The sequence below is a fragment of the Harmonia axyridis genome, chromosome 2 (genome assembly GCF_914767665.1).
Source record: "Harmonia axyridis chromosome 2, icHarAxyr1.1, whole genome shotgun sequence".
Classification (NCBI taxonomy): domain Eukaryota; kingdom Metazoa; phylum Arthropoda; class Insecta; order Coleoptera; family Coccinellidae; genus Harmonia; species Harmonia axyridis.
In genome coordinates this window covers 49,570,175-49,586,794 of record NC_059502.1, presented here as the reverse complement: position 1 = coordinate 49,586,794, position 16,620 = coordinate 49,570,175, and the positions used below count along the sequence as shown (strand labels likewise).

Here is a 16,620-nt window from a genome sequence, read left to right as displayed (position 1 = left end):
TCTCGTAATGAAGCGTGCCAAATTCAAATGAAGAAAGTACTTTCTTTACATATGTATAAGAATGAAATTTTGCAAATATACTAATTACTTCTCTGAAGGGATAAAAAACCTAGCTCTATACTGAGCCAATCTTCCTCCACCGAAGTTGATAAGAACTCAGATCTGACAGTTCTTCAATAGGAAGGAGAGTAAATACTTTGGCTTGGAAGCTGAGAGTTGACAATGATTTTTGGGATGTCTTTTGACGAGAATCTCTCAATGTAATAATCAAACTTTCAGCTTTGATCAGGAGTTTCAATCAGGAATTTAGTACAAAAAAAAGACTTTTTTTTTTTGAGAATATTAAGAATATCATGAAGGAAATAGTTCTATAAATTTTGGTGTGATCATAAACAAATTCATTCAAGAAAATAAATAAAAAACAGTTTCACAGCATCGGGTAGGTATACATGCACGAAGATACGCATTGGCTTACGCTCAGATTTTCATCAACTTTCTTATTCAGATGATTATTCAATATTGCAGGCGAACAGTGACGAATTTGCAATCTAGCAAGGTGAAAAATTCCATAATTTTTCATTTATACGTTATTTTTCTCTTAGAGAAATTCTAATTTTTTTCAATTCCATCTTCCCTAAACACTATATTCTAGTCTAATTGAGACTTTTAATGTATGTAAAAATGACTGAATTATAATTCAATTATTAACTGTATTCATCAAGATATCTCTTTCTTGTTAATCTAAAATTCAATAATTGGGAATCGCTTTTTCATTAATGTATATTCAACTCAGCACCGACTGAATGAAAATATAAATTAATCTATCATGCGAATTGTCACTCACAATTGAACTTCGATAATTTGATAACATCTTTTTTCTATACTTTACATATTCAAAATAAATGTAAAGATGGTAAAATATCCAGTATTAGTGAAGGGTGAGTATTTTATCCAGGATATTTTGAATGTGACCATACAGGGCGAGTCGTGGTGAATAGACCACACTAAAGGAATTTGTTCTGTATGTGAATATAATCAAAAACATTTTTTTTTCGATATTCATTTGTTTTCGACTAGCCTTTGGAATAAATACTGAAAAATGAGTTGGATGCTCTTCTTGGCATCCTAGAACCCCAGACCTAACCTCACTGAACTTCTTTCATGGTGCTAGTTTAGGGATGTGGTCTATAAAGTGATTAGTCGGGTAGAACTGATTCATCGCATAAGAAATACTGATGCCAATATTGGAGCAAACGAAGAGGCAATAAGAAAAGCCAAGAATGTTTTAAGAAGACAGTGTTTGAAATTCAATGGTGTACCTAATCTATTATGATTTAATGGTGTCCTGCAAAATTTGGTTAAAAGAACTATGCTTAAAAAAATTGAAAATCAATATGAGCATTTGAGTTATTTTCAATTATTTTCACATATAGAACAGATAGAGATACCTAGAGTTTGGTTCATTCCTTACACCTCACCTTGTATTATAAGTTGATTGTTTAATCTTTGTGTACTCGATGATTTCACCTATATCGGGTGTCCCAAGGTGAGTGGCCTATTAGTTTATTATGGAAACTATTGATGGTAAAGATTTCAAATTTTGTGGATAAATATTTGGCCATGAAAGGTATATTTTTAAAATAATGTCACATTTCCAGTGTTACCGGATGTACGACAATTTGGCAACAACTTTGTTATTTTGAATGGGACATCCGGTATTTCTATTTTTTTTATGATACTCCATAAAATATTAAATCTATTCACTCTTACTTTCCCATCCCTATCTTTAACGGTTTTTGAGTTATTAATTATTTTCCGAAATTTTAGATCAAATTGGCGTATTACGAAAGTGTCTCTAGTTCGCTCAATATTTGAGATTTAAGTCAGAAATTTTGCGAGTCGTTAGATATTGATCTGATCTGTGTCACTGCTTTTGAATTATGGTCGTCAATAATACAGGACGGACCAAAAACAATCATCATTTGCCAAGTTACAAAATTGTAAAAAAGTCTATTTTTTCAAATTAGACACCTAGTATATTTTTCAATTTTTAGAATCAGTACAACACACTCTACAATTTTCCTATTCACGTCCCTATACCTATCTCAACTGGATTCCGAGTTATATGCGTTATATGTGTATATCTTTCTTGAGCCATTATTTATAGAAAAACCTCGGAACAAAACACCTGTTAGGCAATAATTGTTTATTTTGACATTTATGGATTGAACTGATTCATTGATATATCGATCTATGAACGACATAGAGAAAATAACAATACAAAAGAAATTAACGCTTATTGAATCAATGTGAAATCTAATAAACGCATATAACTCGGAATCCAGTTGAGATAGGTATAGGGACGTGAATAGAAAAATTGTACAGTGTGTTGTACTGATTCCAAAAATTGAAAAATATACTAGGTGTCTAATTTGAAAAAATAGACTTTCTTACAATTTTGTAACTTGGCAAATGATGATTTTTTTTGGTCCGTCCTGTATTATTGACAACCATAATTCAAGAGCAGTGACACAGATCAAATCAATATCTAACGACTTGCAAAATTTCTGACTTAAATCTCAAATATTGAGCGAACTAGAGTCATTTTCTTAATACGCCCATTTGATCTAAAATTTCGAAAAAATAATTAATAACTGAAAAACCGTTGAAGATAGGGATGGGAAAGTAAGAGTGAATAGATTTAATATTTTATGGAGTATCATAAAAAAAATAGAAATACCGGATGTCCCATTCAAAATAACAAAGTTGTTGCCAAATTGTCGTACATCCGGCAACACTGGAAATGTGAATGTATTTTAAAAATGTACCTTACATGGCCAAATATCTATCTACAAAATTTGAAATCTTTACCATCAATAGTTTCCATTATAATCTAATAGGCCACTCACCTTGGGACACCCGATATATCATTGGCCACCAATACATATATACCCACTCCTCGTGGGAATTTATGACCTTGCTTTTTTTTGTTGGTATTACCCACTAGAATTTTTGAATTACAGTATATTCCAGAAAATGAAGAAAAACTGAAAAATTAGATACAAAAGATAGATACATTAATTACCATATTTTTTTATGAACTTAATGAATTTAAGTATTCAAGGTCTTATAATGAAAAATATTTTTTCCAAGAAAAACTTAACTAACAGCATATGATTTAATAGTTATTTCATTGTAATTAACTGCCATTTACTCCATCCTCGTCTTCTCGTGTTCTTTGTTTTATAGTTAATCCGTCTTTGCTAGTAAAGCAGGTGCACTTATTACAACGTGAAAAGTAAAGCTTCCTCCCATGTAAGTAGTTGTCATATTTGTCTCAACCCATTTATCATGTAGCAGGTTAACCAGTCGTTCCTTGTTTTAATGTTTTTGATGAATCATTGTGAATAATAAATGAAACAATGGAATGTTGAGTTTATAGCTATATATATTTCATTATTTACTTATTATTCAAAACTTCAATGATTAATTGTGAGAATTTAAAAATTTTTTTGATCTAGGTATGATTCAACATAATTTTCGCATGCTTCAATTAGAGCTATCGAATTCAGAGAAATGCTCCTTTCTACATATGAGTTTTTTTTATTTCAGATGATCCACTGGGTTTTGTTTTTCATTTCCATCAAATTTTGTGTGATGGCAGAAAAGCAAGATTTATAGTATTGAGTCTCCTTCTTACAAACTTCTTCATTAGCTTATACGTGTCTTTTTATTATTGGAAAGAAAATGGAACGATAGTGTTTTTAAAACGATACTCAGTCATTTATTTTGTGTCGCCGTGGGTGAGTACCTCATCTTCTAGCACATATAGATTCGGCAGCATTTTTTCAAATAAAAACTATGATAATTCTGTGGTTGATCCGTTCTTTTTGCCATAATATCTTGAAGAACAAAATTGTGCAAGAATATTGTAGATTCGCACCGATTTCATGGGAAGATTTTATTAATATATGATGGTACTTGGGATCATCTTCCACGGATTTATCTATTATCTGTCTGATTTTGGTCTGATTACTTCAAATTTTCACAATGTAATGATGAGGAAGATGAATTTCTTTATGATTGGATTCAAAATAATCGCGCCTAAACTCATCATATAATTCGTATAAACTAGATTTTTTCATAAAATTCAAGCCCAGAAAACTTATGCGATGCCAGTTCACGTATTCCAATAAACTGTGGCAAACAACTGGCTAATGGAAAGGAAACGACGTTTCAGCCATCGTCGTCCGATAATGTGAATCGCAAAATATCTGATCACATATTTCGTCATCAGTTCGCGATATTTTTGTGAAGAAATATTCGTTGAAAAAATCATCAAACTAATAATGTTGATATAGATGGTTTTGGTTCACAGTAGAATTTCCCCATCAAAATATAACCGAAAATAGAGTTTCTCCAATTCTGTGGTTATTCCGTTCATTCTTCCACATCTTGTAGAACAAAATCGTGCGAGAATATATCAGAAACGCACAGTTTTCATGGTTATATTTTATTATTTATTCTATGTTGGTACTCCGTACTTTCCGCCACGGCTTTATCTGTCAATTCATCAATTTGCCTTAAAGAAATCAGTTCTGCCAAACAACATTTTTCGATGCAAAAATCACTAAATTATATTTATGGAAATATTTCATTAATTTCAATGAAAATGCAATGAATTAGAGAAAATAATGTATAATACTCGTACAGAAGGCTCATTCTACCACTCGTTCATTCCAAAACTCGCCACTTCGTGGCTCGTTTTTGAATTTTGAACTGGTGGAAGAATACCAATGCCTTCTGCACTTGTATTATAAATAACTATTATAGCGTCAATCTGACGCTATATTTGTTCCGTCAACATGATTTTCACAAAAATAATTTAACCAGGGATATGCAAGTATTCCTTGCTAATTTTATGAGCGCTAAATGAGACCAAGCGGAAACCTTCCAAAGAAGATATCAAATAATTGAACTTCTCAGTTTCAGTAAGCGATTAATTATTATGAACAAGGGCGTCAAATATATCCAAATATGTAGTAAATTGTGTGTAACTTTCTCTATTTTTTTTCATTTCGATTTGTGGAAGTCGAATGCTAGGCGTTGAAGAATGATGATAGCAAGTAGCAAGGCTCTGCCTGCGAGTCAAAACTGATTGCGTCGACTCATTCAAAGACTTTTCATTTGAATCGAATAAGTGAGTGTATATTGTTTTGACTGAAAAATAATCATTCCGAAATTCACTTCTTGTTGTTTCTTCTGAATTGAGATGAGTACCTTCACCTTGTAACAAAGTTACTGTTGTTTATTAAACTCTTCGTGAACATCATCTAATCTCTGTGAAACGAATTCTAAGTGAAGTTCTGAGATAAGAATCTGTGGTTGCTTTATTGACTAAATCCAATACTGAAGCTAATTCACCTATACACGAAGTTCTCGCGAACTTGCTGTTTTCAGTTTGAAATCCGTTATGTTTTTTCGAATCATCTGAATGAATTTCACTTTCAGATATTTGCTGTGCTGACAATAGAAACTTTCGTTATAAAACCAGCTTTGGAGAATTTTGAACTGGAAAAATGTTGGGACATCGAAACAGTTTCAAGTTCTATGCTACCAAAACTTAAGGCAAATATCAGGATCCAACGCATTCAGTCTATATGGTATATGCTGCAATCTGTGAGCATTGCAGTTTTATTTCCTCTAATTGGACAAATTTATGGTCACGTGGTATATTCTGACATCCAATACCTAATAGACAGTACTTCGGTATCAATATCAACATATGTTATCATGAGCATAGTTCTTCATATAATTCATCAGATTGCAGGATTTTACGGTATAGCAGCGTATATTTTACTGAAATATGTTGTACAGACAGTTGTTATTCAGCTCAATATTCTGGCCAATTATATCCAACAAGTAAGTGGATATGATGATGACGATCATTTATCAGTAAAAAAACATCTCCGAATTTGTGCTATTCATCATACATTACTTCTAAGGTAATGTTGCTCGAATATTCATTGCAGTATAATTTTCATCCATATATTATACAGGGTGAATTTTTTACTTGAACATATATTTCAACAGTAGATTCTTGAGGTCAAAAAGGAATAATTTTTTTCCGATTCAGCATTCTACAGAAGGGAGAGTTCTGGACATTACTTTGTAATGTTTTTCTTATATCTAATATGAAATATTTCTGCGCTGTATCATGTCTACTGAGTAAATTCCGAAAATCGTTTCCTCATATAGAAACCTTTACGAGATTCGGCCGAGAATTAAAATTCTTTGTCGAATTGCAACAGCCTCTATCTTTTCTATTGAGCCGAATCGGAAAAAATGGTAAAGGAAAAACGTGTTTCTTTCGACCTCAGGAATCTGCGGTTGAAATATATATAAGTCGAAGACTCTCTTGTATATATGTATTATGATAAACTACATAGACCTGAATTGTACATGAAATTTCAAAAATTGAATTAATATTTTGTTTTTTTTTCAGAATGTTCAAGATTATACAGGAGTTTACTTATTCTCCGTTTTTATTTATGTTATTTTTTGGTCAACTAGTGCTACTTTGTTGTATAATATATTTATATTACGTAAGTATTATGGAGAAATATAGTGTTATGTTCTTCATCGTGATACCTAATTCTAGGCCTCTGTGCGACCTATTAAATTTTTGCTATCACCAGTTAGCCCATGAATCTACCTTGTAGGTAGATGCATATGGCCAATAGATACTCATTGAAGGATAGACTCATATTCCCCATTAGATCTACTTTTTAGGTAGCCTTTATAAGAAACAGATTTTTAAAAGAACTGTTTTTCAAAAGAACTGGTATTCGAAAGAACAGGTTGAAAGAAGAGGTTCTTCCTCGGGAACAGAACAGGCCGTACCATTCTTTGATATTACCTAATCTTCAACTCAAGTCGCGGCTTTCTTTCTAGTTACAAAATTTCTGTGGTCTTATCATATTATATTATGACATTTCTACTAACACTTGAATTCTGCAAATCAAAATATTACTGATTTAGCCATTACTTACTCAATAATCACTGAACGGACTGTATTTAGTATTAAGTATTGCCTGTATGAACGATAAAAAATACCATTCGCCAGAGAGCCATTCCTATATGAAATATATTTATGATGAATAAAATAACAAAAAGGCTGGAAATGAAGGTTTATTGTCTGTACCTCAAGACTAAATTCTAAATTTCGATTAAAATCATCCTCGTTACCTCCATAACCGGAAGTGATAACGGTAAAAAAAAAATTGTTCATTTAGTAGGAATTATAGAATCAATTTGGGAAAATTCTACAAAATCAGTACCTATTATTTCTCTTTTTTTTCAGGTTAAACTCTTTCAATCAAAAATACTTACCCTCAAATAATTATCTATATGTTTATTTGATATATCTTGTACTTCAGTTTGGTTGGTTATGGCTTGAAAGCCAAAATCTAGAGCTGAGAGTATAAAAAATCCTTGAATTCTGGTGTTCCCCTATATGAATATATTGAAAAATTGAATCCATCCATTAGAACCATTAGATCCCCATTATTTTCTGCGCTTGAAGTTATTCTCAGCCGACTATCACCAAAGAAGTTTTATGATTTTTTATGTTTGGGTACATTCTTCTAGAATTACGCCGAACATCAATGAACAATGGAATAATGCATGGGAAAAGTCTCGGCATCCCAATTCCCAACCGTCTGTGTTCCTCCGTCGCTGCAGCTGATATTTAGAATGTTAGATTTGTAATACCGCTACAATCTATCAAGTGATTTCTGCTACAAACTGTCATAGAAAAGCGATAAAACTACTACAAACTACTGGTCACACTGGTAATAGCTTCAATCATCTCGAAGCTTGGGGAATCCCCTTTATTTTATCTAAGTTTGACAGGACACTATAGCAGTAGCGTAACATAATTTGATTGATTTAGAAAAATAATAAAAAAATATTTTACAATGTGATTTCTTCATAACAATTCTTTCGTGTTTTAAAAGGGTCAATGTTTTTCTCAGTTTAATGATTTAGCTATTTCTAAGTCATGAAAAAAAAATTCCTGAAAGAACATTCAACAATCAAAGAAGGATTCTCTAAGCCTTTGGCTCGCACACACAATCGGCTAGCTAGATTGTGATTGGTGACACTAAACTTCAATCTCTCTTGTATTCGAGATCGAGCACAAATGTTTACTTTCCGTTCCTTCTATCTGAATTCTAAAACTAAACTTGACTAAATTTAACCAAGAAATATAAAAAAATAATACTCATAGATTTCTATTTGAAAATACATTTTTTAAAAATCGTTATATTGCTCCGAAATTAATGTTGATTGAAATGTTGATCCATGACAGTATGTTCACATAGGTACTTGTCGACTTAAAACTCAATTATTGATTATGGTTGAAAATTGTAATGCATCTGTTTTCAGTTTCACATCCAATATCGTAGTTTCTCCCAATTTATAATTTTCTTCAACTTCTAATTTATAGACCCCAATCAATCAAAACTAAATTTTCAATTTCTAGAATCTGAAAGTACATGATATATTTCAAATTGGTTCCATATTACTTTTGAGTTACGTATTGGCTATGGATTGTTGTCAGGGTGGACAAGATGCGACTGATGCTGTGAGTTGGTGATGCTTTCTTGTGGAATCTATAAACATAATTGAAAAATTTTCAGTTTGACGAATTCACACTTAATATTCTTAGACTTAAATGGTACAAATGGAATGAAGTTAATAAGAAGGTTCTACTCATTATGCTTTCTCGCACTCAAAGAGAAGAAAAGATGGCTACTTTGGGTTTATGCTTTGACAGAACACTAATGGTGAAGGTATGTATGTATCAAAGTTATCATTATGTATTTTAAATATAGAAGATCTCGAGACATAAAAAGTATATATAGGGAGATGGATATGTTTTAATTGATAGTTGACTATTTTATTAATTATCTCATTGAATATGAAAAAAAGACACTAGCACAGCTGAAGGGACCGGCTCTCAAAGATACTTACAATTCAAAAATCATTCCTGAGTTCTTTGTCACGCATCAAAGATCGGCTTCAATAGTAGAAAGAATAACGAATAATACCTACCTAATTCAATCTCAATCAATACACATTCACTTGTCATATTTGCTCCGAACCTATCCCCTGATATAAATATCGATTTCCCGATTATCGATTTTACATTTCCAAGCTTGCAACTTACTCAAAGAAACGTACTTCATCTGTGATGGGAAATACCCATACAGAAAGATTGCCAATAGAAAGACCATTATATCTTCAATTGATTTTCGCTAATATGTATATAACCTAGCATCATTTATCACTTCAGTCGGTAAATTCAAAACCTATAGGAATAATTTCTTGGAGGTGTTACTGTACAATGACAATTATTGAATTCAAATTTTAGTTCCTCCACCAATTAGGTAGTATTTCAGTAATTGAAGATGATACAAAAAAATATTAATATTTCATAGTATCATATATCATTGTTGAACAATGAATAAGTCCTTCAAAAATGAAGCCGACGTAGTTTTCGACGGATGCTGGGTTTGCTCGGTCATAAAAAAATATTCAACACCACCACTCGAAAATGGTTCCGAAGCTCCAAAATTTCCAATTGAGTGGGCATATTCGAATTTTGTTAGCTTAGTGTTTTTCAACCTTGAAAACTGAAACTTTCTGAGAGTTAGTAGAAGCGGTTCATATTGAAAATAAACATTGACTATACAAAATATTCAAAAATGGGTGAAAAAGAGAAGCAGAGCTCTATTCTTGAATTCATTTTTCCGCTCCTGTAAAGGAGTGAACAAAATGTTTCAAGCGATCTAGGCATATATCCAGAAGGTATAACAGTCAAGAACGACATAAGGAAGGAAGGTTTCCATAAGGAATAAGCGAATAATTAGTCACAAACTCTGACTTCCTCTTACCTTTTTGCTCTAGACTTTTCGGCTCTTGTTTCCTAGGCGTATGTAGTCTCTGATCTTACACATGCCGCCTGTTCGAAATGTAATCACGTTCTACCTTCCTTTTTCGCGTACTAACGTATGTACTTCGATTTTCGTCACTGTTCAGAATGTGTCAAGATTTTTGCGATGTTCAGAATGTTTTGGAAATTTCTGTTGTACTATATTCGATATGAAAAGGGCTGTTTTAGAGTCGCAATTCCTATGAAAAGCTGTTAGTGTATTCTATTTTTGTGTTGTTTATTGAATTAGTATTTTTTGTCCATTCTGTAATTGGCTTAGGCTGTAGAATGAAGTTGAAATTAAATAAATAAACATTCATTGATTTTGAACAATTCCTGCTGAACTGAAAATATTGCCATTCATTTTGTTTTTGATCCATTATTTTGAGGTTCAAATATTTTCAATTTATTTAGTGTTTTTTCTTCTATTCATTATTTGTCGCATTCTTCCCTAGACACCTTGTATAATGGAGAATGTATGAAGTCATCCTTTTTCCTACAACTGCTATGAAGAGTAGCGTATTCTTCATAGCTTACTAAATTTCAAAACTATGTATTTTTGTCCACACCTCGTTTGGTATTCCAACGAAATTGGGCTATTGAGTCGTTTTTATGGAAACGCAATAAATTAGCATATACTGTCAACGAAGGCCGTTTTGATTTGAATCAAGTACATTATTTGAATTATTGAAATTTGTGGGAAAAGTATAGTCTGCAAGTGTGGAAAGTCCATTTTTCTCGCTCGGGTGTTTACGGCACTTGCCTGTCAGGCTCGTGCCACACTCACTTCCACACTCGCCAGAAAAGTTGGACTTTCCACACTTGTTGCACAATATACTATTTCTGCTAGCAAATGTCACTTTTCGGCATAGTAAGTGTCCCTTTTCCTTTCTCTTTCCATACCTGCACATCTTATTGCAAGCTTTGTCACATATCTTTTCTATGACCATAGTCATTTTTTCAGATCCAAACTATGGTTGAATTTACTAAGTATTTATGTTTCCTCACAACGGACTCTAAAGTTGCTTGAATATAATTCATAATATTGATTGTTATCAAAACCTGATTACTGATGTGATAGATTGTGAGTAAATTAGAATACATACCTTAGGAAAAAACATTTAAGCCTCGCGCATACCTTGACCTAGGACGGTAATAGATCACTCGGAATGTAACATAGTATTTCGCCATATTAACAACTATTCAGCATCAGGTGAAACAGCTGTTGAATTATGAATTTTACATCACCAAAGAACATATCGAAGAGTTAGATAAACTTGAGTTGAAAGTTATAGCGGTTGATGGTTCAGTTTTAAAAGAATTGAATACTCCGCATCTCCTTCAAAATATTCGAATTTTTTCGACATGAGTTTGAAAATTAGATCCTTTTATCGCTCATTGGCTAATAGCCTCTAAAGTGCAGCTATTTCTTCGTCTTCATCTTCTTCATCTGCAGATCTCCCTCTTACTTCGATTTCTCTTCCATTCTTTCATTCTCGTTCGATGCACTTGTGGATAAAGAAGGATATCAAGAAATTTCATTTTCTCAAGTCACCAATCACTGGTGAAGCTGCTGGCGTTATTGCGGGTCTTGAGCTAACTACACCTAATTATGTTCATGTTCACCAAGCCTTCCAAGATTAGTATACAAATCATCGACGTTTAGCCCAGATTTATCTTCACTAAAACATCAGCTAGGTCTTTAAAGAATCTCAAAATTCGTAATGCCATCTACTTGAATCATCAGCAATCACCAATTAGGCCGAATTTTTATCGATTTCTCTATACTTGCAAAACTAAGATCAGTTTTCTCGTCAACTTTTTGAAAGTCAATATTCCTTCAACTGTCCTTCTTCTTTCGCGAAGGTATTTGAATTTGCTACCTACCAGATGCATGTTTAGGAGTGCACTTTTCGACTACTCACAAGGTTAGTGAGTTGACTCCAAGAATCTTCTTCACTAAATCAGTCCAAATGGACAAGACATTTCAACATACCTCATTGCGTTTGTTGTAAGTTCTGCCATGCTGAGCATTCCATTCGACAATGTTGAGAGTTTAAAGAGTTATTTCAACGTCGATCCATGTTGTTGACCAAAACTAGTTTCGAAATTGCTTGTCGGCAAATCATTCCTCTACTAAGTGTAGATCTCCTCAATCTTGTCACACTAGCGGTTGATATGCGTCACCATAAAATCTTGCACCTTTATCGGCTGTATCTCTAGTGGAACCTGTCGTTACAACCTTCAGATCTCATCATCTTTCGGCATCATCGCCAGTTCGTAGTGAATGACCAGCATACTCAGTCCTCCTCATCTTCTTTATTGAAATCGTCACGTGATACAGTTCTGCATCAGTCATCAAAACAGCTGTAAAAGAGAATTACTGATTCTGTGACTATAAGAAAAAATGTATTGTGAAGCTTAAAACACATTCAGAAAGAAAGGGAAAATATACACACTATCAAAGACTCCGAACTAGACGATATTGATATGAGTATGTATGACTCTAGGAAAAGAAGGAAGGTAAATGAAAGAATCTCTTATGTTTCTACGACTGTTCAAGCTAAAAAAAAGTGTACGATACTATAATATCAGAGCCCCTTTTATAGGGGGTAGTCCGTACCCACCACACTGTCCACATGTGCACCAAAATTAAATTTCACGAGCCCTCACTGATTGTAGTAGCGATGTTTCCGAGACTTTGCTGTTGCAAATTCATTATTTAAAATTAAGATTTATATCATCAAAAATTTCTTGTTCAATTGCTAATAATGCTATCCCAGACAATCTTTCTTGAAGCATTGTTGATTTCAAATAATTTTTAACTTTGAAAAAGATCGCTCGCTAAAAGCTACAGATACAAGCAGAATACATAATAGAGAAGAATTCTTAGTGAAATGCTTTCGTTTGGAAGGGCGCAGAGTAAATTGTTCTCAAATATCTTTTATGAAGTACTTGAGAGGTCAGTATCATTCGATGAAAACAAATTTCACGCTTTAATTTCATCAAACAAAATCATTGAAGTCTATATCCTTATTATCCTGTCAGTCGTTTTTCAAGAATCAGAACAACGTTTTAAAAGATCGCCGTCACTTAATTCGAAAAATCCGGAAATATTAGCATAGTCATTTTATAAGTAGAATCGGTTTTTCAGAAAGCTTAGAGTTTGATATATAATTAAGCGAAAAAACTAATTATGAAGACGGTTTTTTGATCATGAGAGGTCTCATTTCGATGTTCATAGTCAAACAGTTTTGGTTTGAATTTCCTTCTGACCGTTGCTAACGATGGAAAATCTTCTTCAATATCAAGAGATGGTGCTAAGTACTTCTTTCGCTTGTACAAGAATGTCTTGAAATTATTGGTCACGTCTACATTGCTGGAAGTGATCAACAAAATGTTTTAGCTAGTTTTGGTATACTTCAATACCAATTAAAGTACCTTGGTTTGTTTTTTCGTTGACAATATTTATATGAAATAAAACGTCATACCAAATAATGTTTCCACAAATAAATTGAAAATTCTGAATATTTTCATCGCACTAATCTTTGAGGAGGGAAAAGTTGTTTAATTTCTCATTTTATATTTATCCTACATTTGTTTCGGCCTCAAAATGGCCTTTTTCAAGGAACGATTTTACAACAATCAAACACTGTTGCAAGACCTGATGTTACCGTGGTCGCCTCTGTTGGAATGCCAGATGGTCCACTCACTGTTATGATATTACGGATTTAGAATATTGAGATTCAGTCGCATCGATAGTCTCCGTTGAATCTTGATTGTTTAACAAGAAGTGCTTCAAAGATCCAGCCATTTTTTACCTTTTTTGCAGCCTCAGTTGCGTTTGCTCGCGAAATTATGCACCTAAAGACCTGTTTCTTTTATCCTGGAAAAAACAAATGAATAATTATTACTCATAGGAATTAGAAATTAACTTCTGAAGTAATAATGAGCACCAAGTTTTATATTGGAGTGAATAACAATTTGTTCGAGCCCTTTTAGCTGAAACCCTTTCAAATATTTTAAACAAATTTGATCTTATAGCCCTTAGAAAAATCTACAGAATATCTCTTCAAGAAGATCGATAGCATAAAAATCAAGCGGAATATGGATAAAAAACCAATTAGGTACTTTTTCAAACTAGCGCATAAAATTTCAATTAATAAAAAGATATTTCGGTAAAAAAAATATATTAGAACCAGTATCCTATAAAGGTTTCCAGAAAAAAGTAGTAAACAAAATATTAAACAATACATCATTTGACAAAATAAAAATACATTTAAATGTAAAACTGATTAGGATTACTTGTTTTTATACACTTGATGCACCGTCTAGTCAACTAACCGGCTTAAAGACGCCTCTGGCGATGCATCGCTTTTATAGCACTCCAGGTATTATTCATGTCTGAACATAAAAAACCACCGCCTGACATGTTCTCGTAATATAGAAATCATCAGTAACTGGATGATATATCTACTAATGAAATTCGTGTGTATTTATACCTTTTTCTATTCAAATTCTCGAATTTCATTTTAACATTAATTTTTTTTTTTGCAATTCTTTTTTTTGTATCTTGGGTTTTTTGCGCCCCTAAAGAGTGGCGCCCGTGCGCATTGTACACTTTTCACATACGGTAGCGGGGACCCTGCCACCAAGATGTGGAGATGGGAATGCAGAGGGGCATCAGCCGTTGACAGATCTAACGCAAAACAACCTGCTTCGACCAGATTAATTTTTAGGGATAAAGTTCTCTTAACTTGACTGTATCAACAACACATTGCATATATTTTTTACTGTATTCACTTACGGCATGCATTTCTAATAGTGTATTTTACTGAAATTAAATTAGGGAATAAGCATAAAATTCTCAAGAATTGCACATAAGTACAAAACACTCCTTATTGCAAAAAAATTTGTTAATAATGATTATTTATTGATCCGTGTTTAGTCCCACTGTCATTATGATTATTAGTGAAAATGTACAAATTTTATGGTGATACAAAATATGCATTATGCTCATAGTATCTACTATTCTACTCTTAGGTTCTTCAATTACATTTAAAAATTGTGAATAAATTGAAGATTCACTATTAGATGTTTAAATAAAAATTTTGTTTTGATTTTTGAATTGAATGATTTCAAATTCCAATAATAATATTCCATTCATTGTCATCTTTTATTGCAGATTATGAAATTTTCGTATCAAGCAATGCTTATATTCTTCAAATTGACTCAAGATGAATAACTCCTAGAGCTACAGAATTGATGCATATGATATCTACTATGATATTTCCCTTGTAACCTCACTTATTGCACACATTATTCGACGACAGAATAGATAGAATATAAAAAAAAGATGAAAACAAATTACTCAGCCCTTGATATTTTTGGGAACAATATATTATGGTGGATTCACGAGGACCTAAGAAAGATGTACACCTATGTTCTATTTTCATCTTCTGGATATTGTAGTGAACAAATCGAGTTGGAATTCTTCGAGAAGTTAAAATGAACACAAAATATATCGAACATCTTTAGTAAAATGTAGAATATCTTCTGAATAAATTTAAGAATAACAATGACTTTTCAATGAAAATTTTGATCCGTGTCATGCCTGAATGAGAATCGATATCTAATAAAAGTGAAAGGGTCATGACAATAGTGGAGAATCAATTAATTGTCACAATATAATTTCTATTCTACCAAAACATAGAACTTATTAAATAGTTATAAGAAATCAGATAGAAAATTAAATGATACCAAAAGTGTTGAGTAACACTGAAAGGAATTCTATCTTTCATCAATTCCTACATCCATAATCCATACGTTCAACAAAGCAGTAAAAACAAATGGGTTAAAACCTTTCATAAATTGATGAAAAAAAAGCTGGTACCATAAGAAAAGAGTAACAGATTGAATTAGTGGTGTAGGATCAGAGAAACAGGAAAATGATACTCTGTTAGTTCGTCGACGTTTCGAAAAAATTTATTTTCATCTCCGGGGATCTACAAAATTCACGGAATTCACGAAATATTTATTCATTATTTCATTTCTTATTTGAGTTCGAAGAATTCTCCATGAACTTGACTGAAGTGGGAGTGGTACGAATGGAATGCCAGGAACAAAAGAATATTGATTATCATGTTGACGCGAAGTCAGAAGAGTGCACAAATCAAAGCATTGAATATATCTTTCGATAGAACACTTTTAATTCAGGTGAGGATATCTTCCCAACATAATATTATATAATCTTCTGATATCGGGAACTGTCATGATTTTGATTTATGTTGAATTGAAATTTGAGCTCCTAAACCATTTTCACTTTTGGAAAATACTGCGAAAAATTCATTTGAACATTATTGATATCTCCCTCTGAACGAAATTGATAAATGATGTATAATTGAAGAAAGTTCCAGCACCTCATACTTCGAAATTGAAAGAAACACTGTTAAATAAGGTTTTATTTCATTATAGAAATTATTGCCACGCACAATTCATTCGCGAAGAAAACCCTTACTTCAAGCACCTTCATGAATGAATATTCATGAAAATGGAAGTGAGCTATTGTTCGACTAAAATGCAGAGTTTGAGTAGCGATATATTAACTTTTTCAATGAGAGATG

General features: G+C 32.6%; 1 protein-coding gene across 1 annotated transcript; it reads left to right on the top strand.

Moving 5' to 3' along the window:
- Window positions 1–3,606: 3,606 nt before the first annotated feature.
- LOC123672900 (odorant receptor 46a-like) lies at window positions 3,607–15,568 on the top strand. Its single transcript, XM_045607234.1, has 6 exons — window positions 3,607–3,803; window positions 5,512–6,005; window positions 6,506–6,605; window positions 8,546–8,647; window positions 8,703–8,855; window positions 15,183–15,568. Exons 2-6 carry the CDS (start codon window positions 5,611–5,613, stop codon window positions 15,240–15,242), a joined length of 810 nt encoding a protein of 269 aa, XP_045463190.1. The 5' UTR covers window positions 3,607–3,803; window positions 5,512–5,610; the 3' UTR covers window positions 15,243–15,568.
- Window positions 15,569–16,620: the final 1,052 nt, after the last annotated feature.

Coding starts and splice junctions, on each gene's coding strand:
- LOC123672900 (XM_045607234.1), top strand. CDS start 5,611: ATGCTACCAAAACTTAAGGCAAATATCAGGATCCAACGCATTCAGTCT. Junction 6,006..6,505: donor CATCATACATTACTTCTAAG/GTAATGTTGCTC, acceptor TTTTTTTTTCAG/AATGTTCAAGATTATACAGG. Junction 8,856..15,182: donor ACAGAACACTAATGGTGAAG/GTATGTATGTAT, acceptor CTTTTATTGCAG/ATTATGAAATTTTCGTATCA.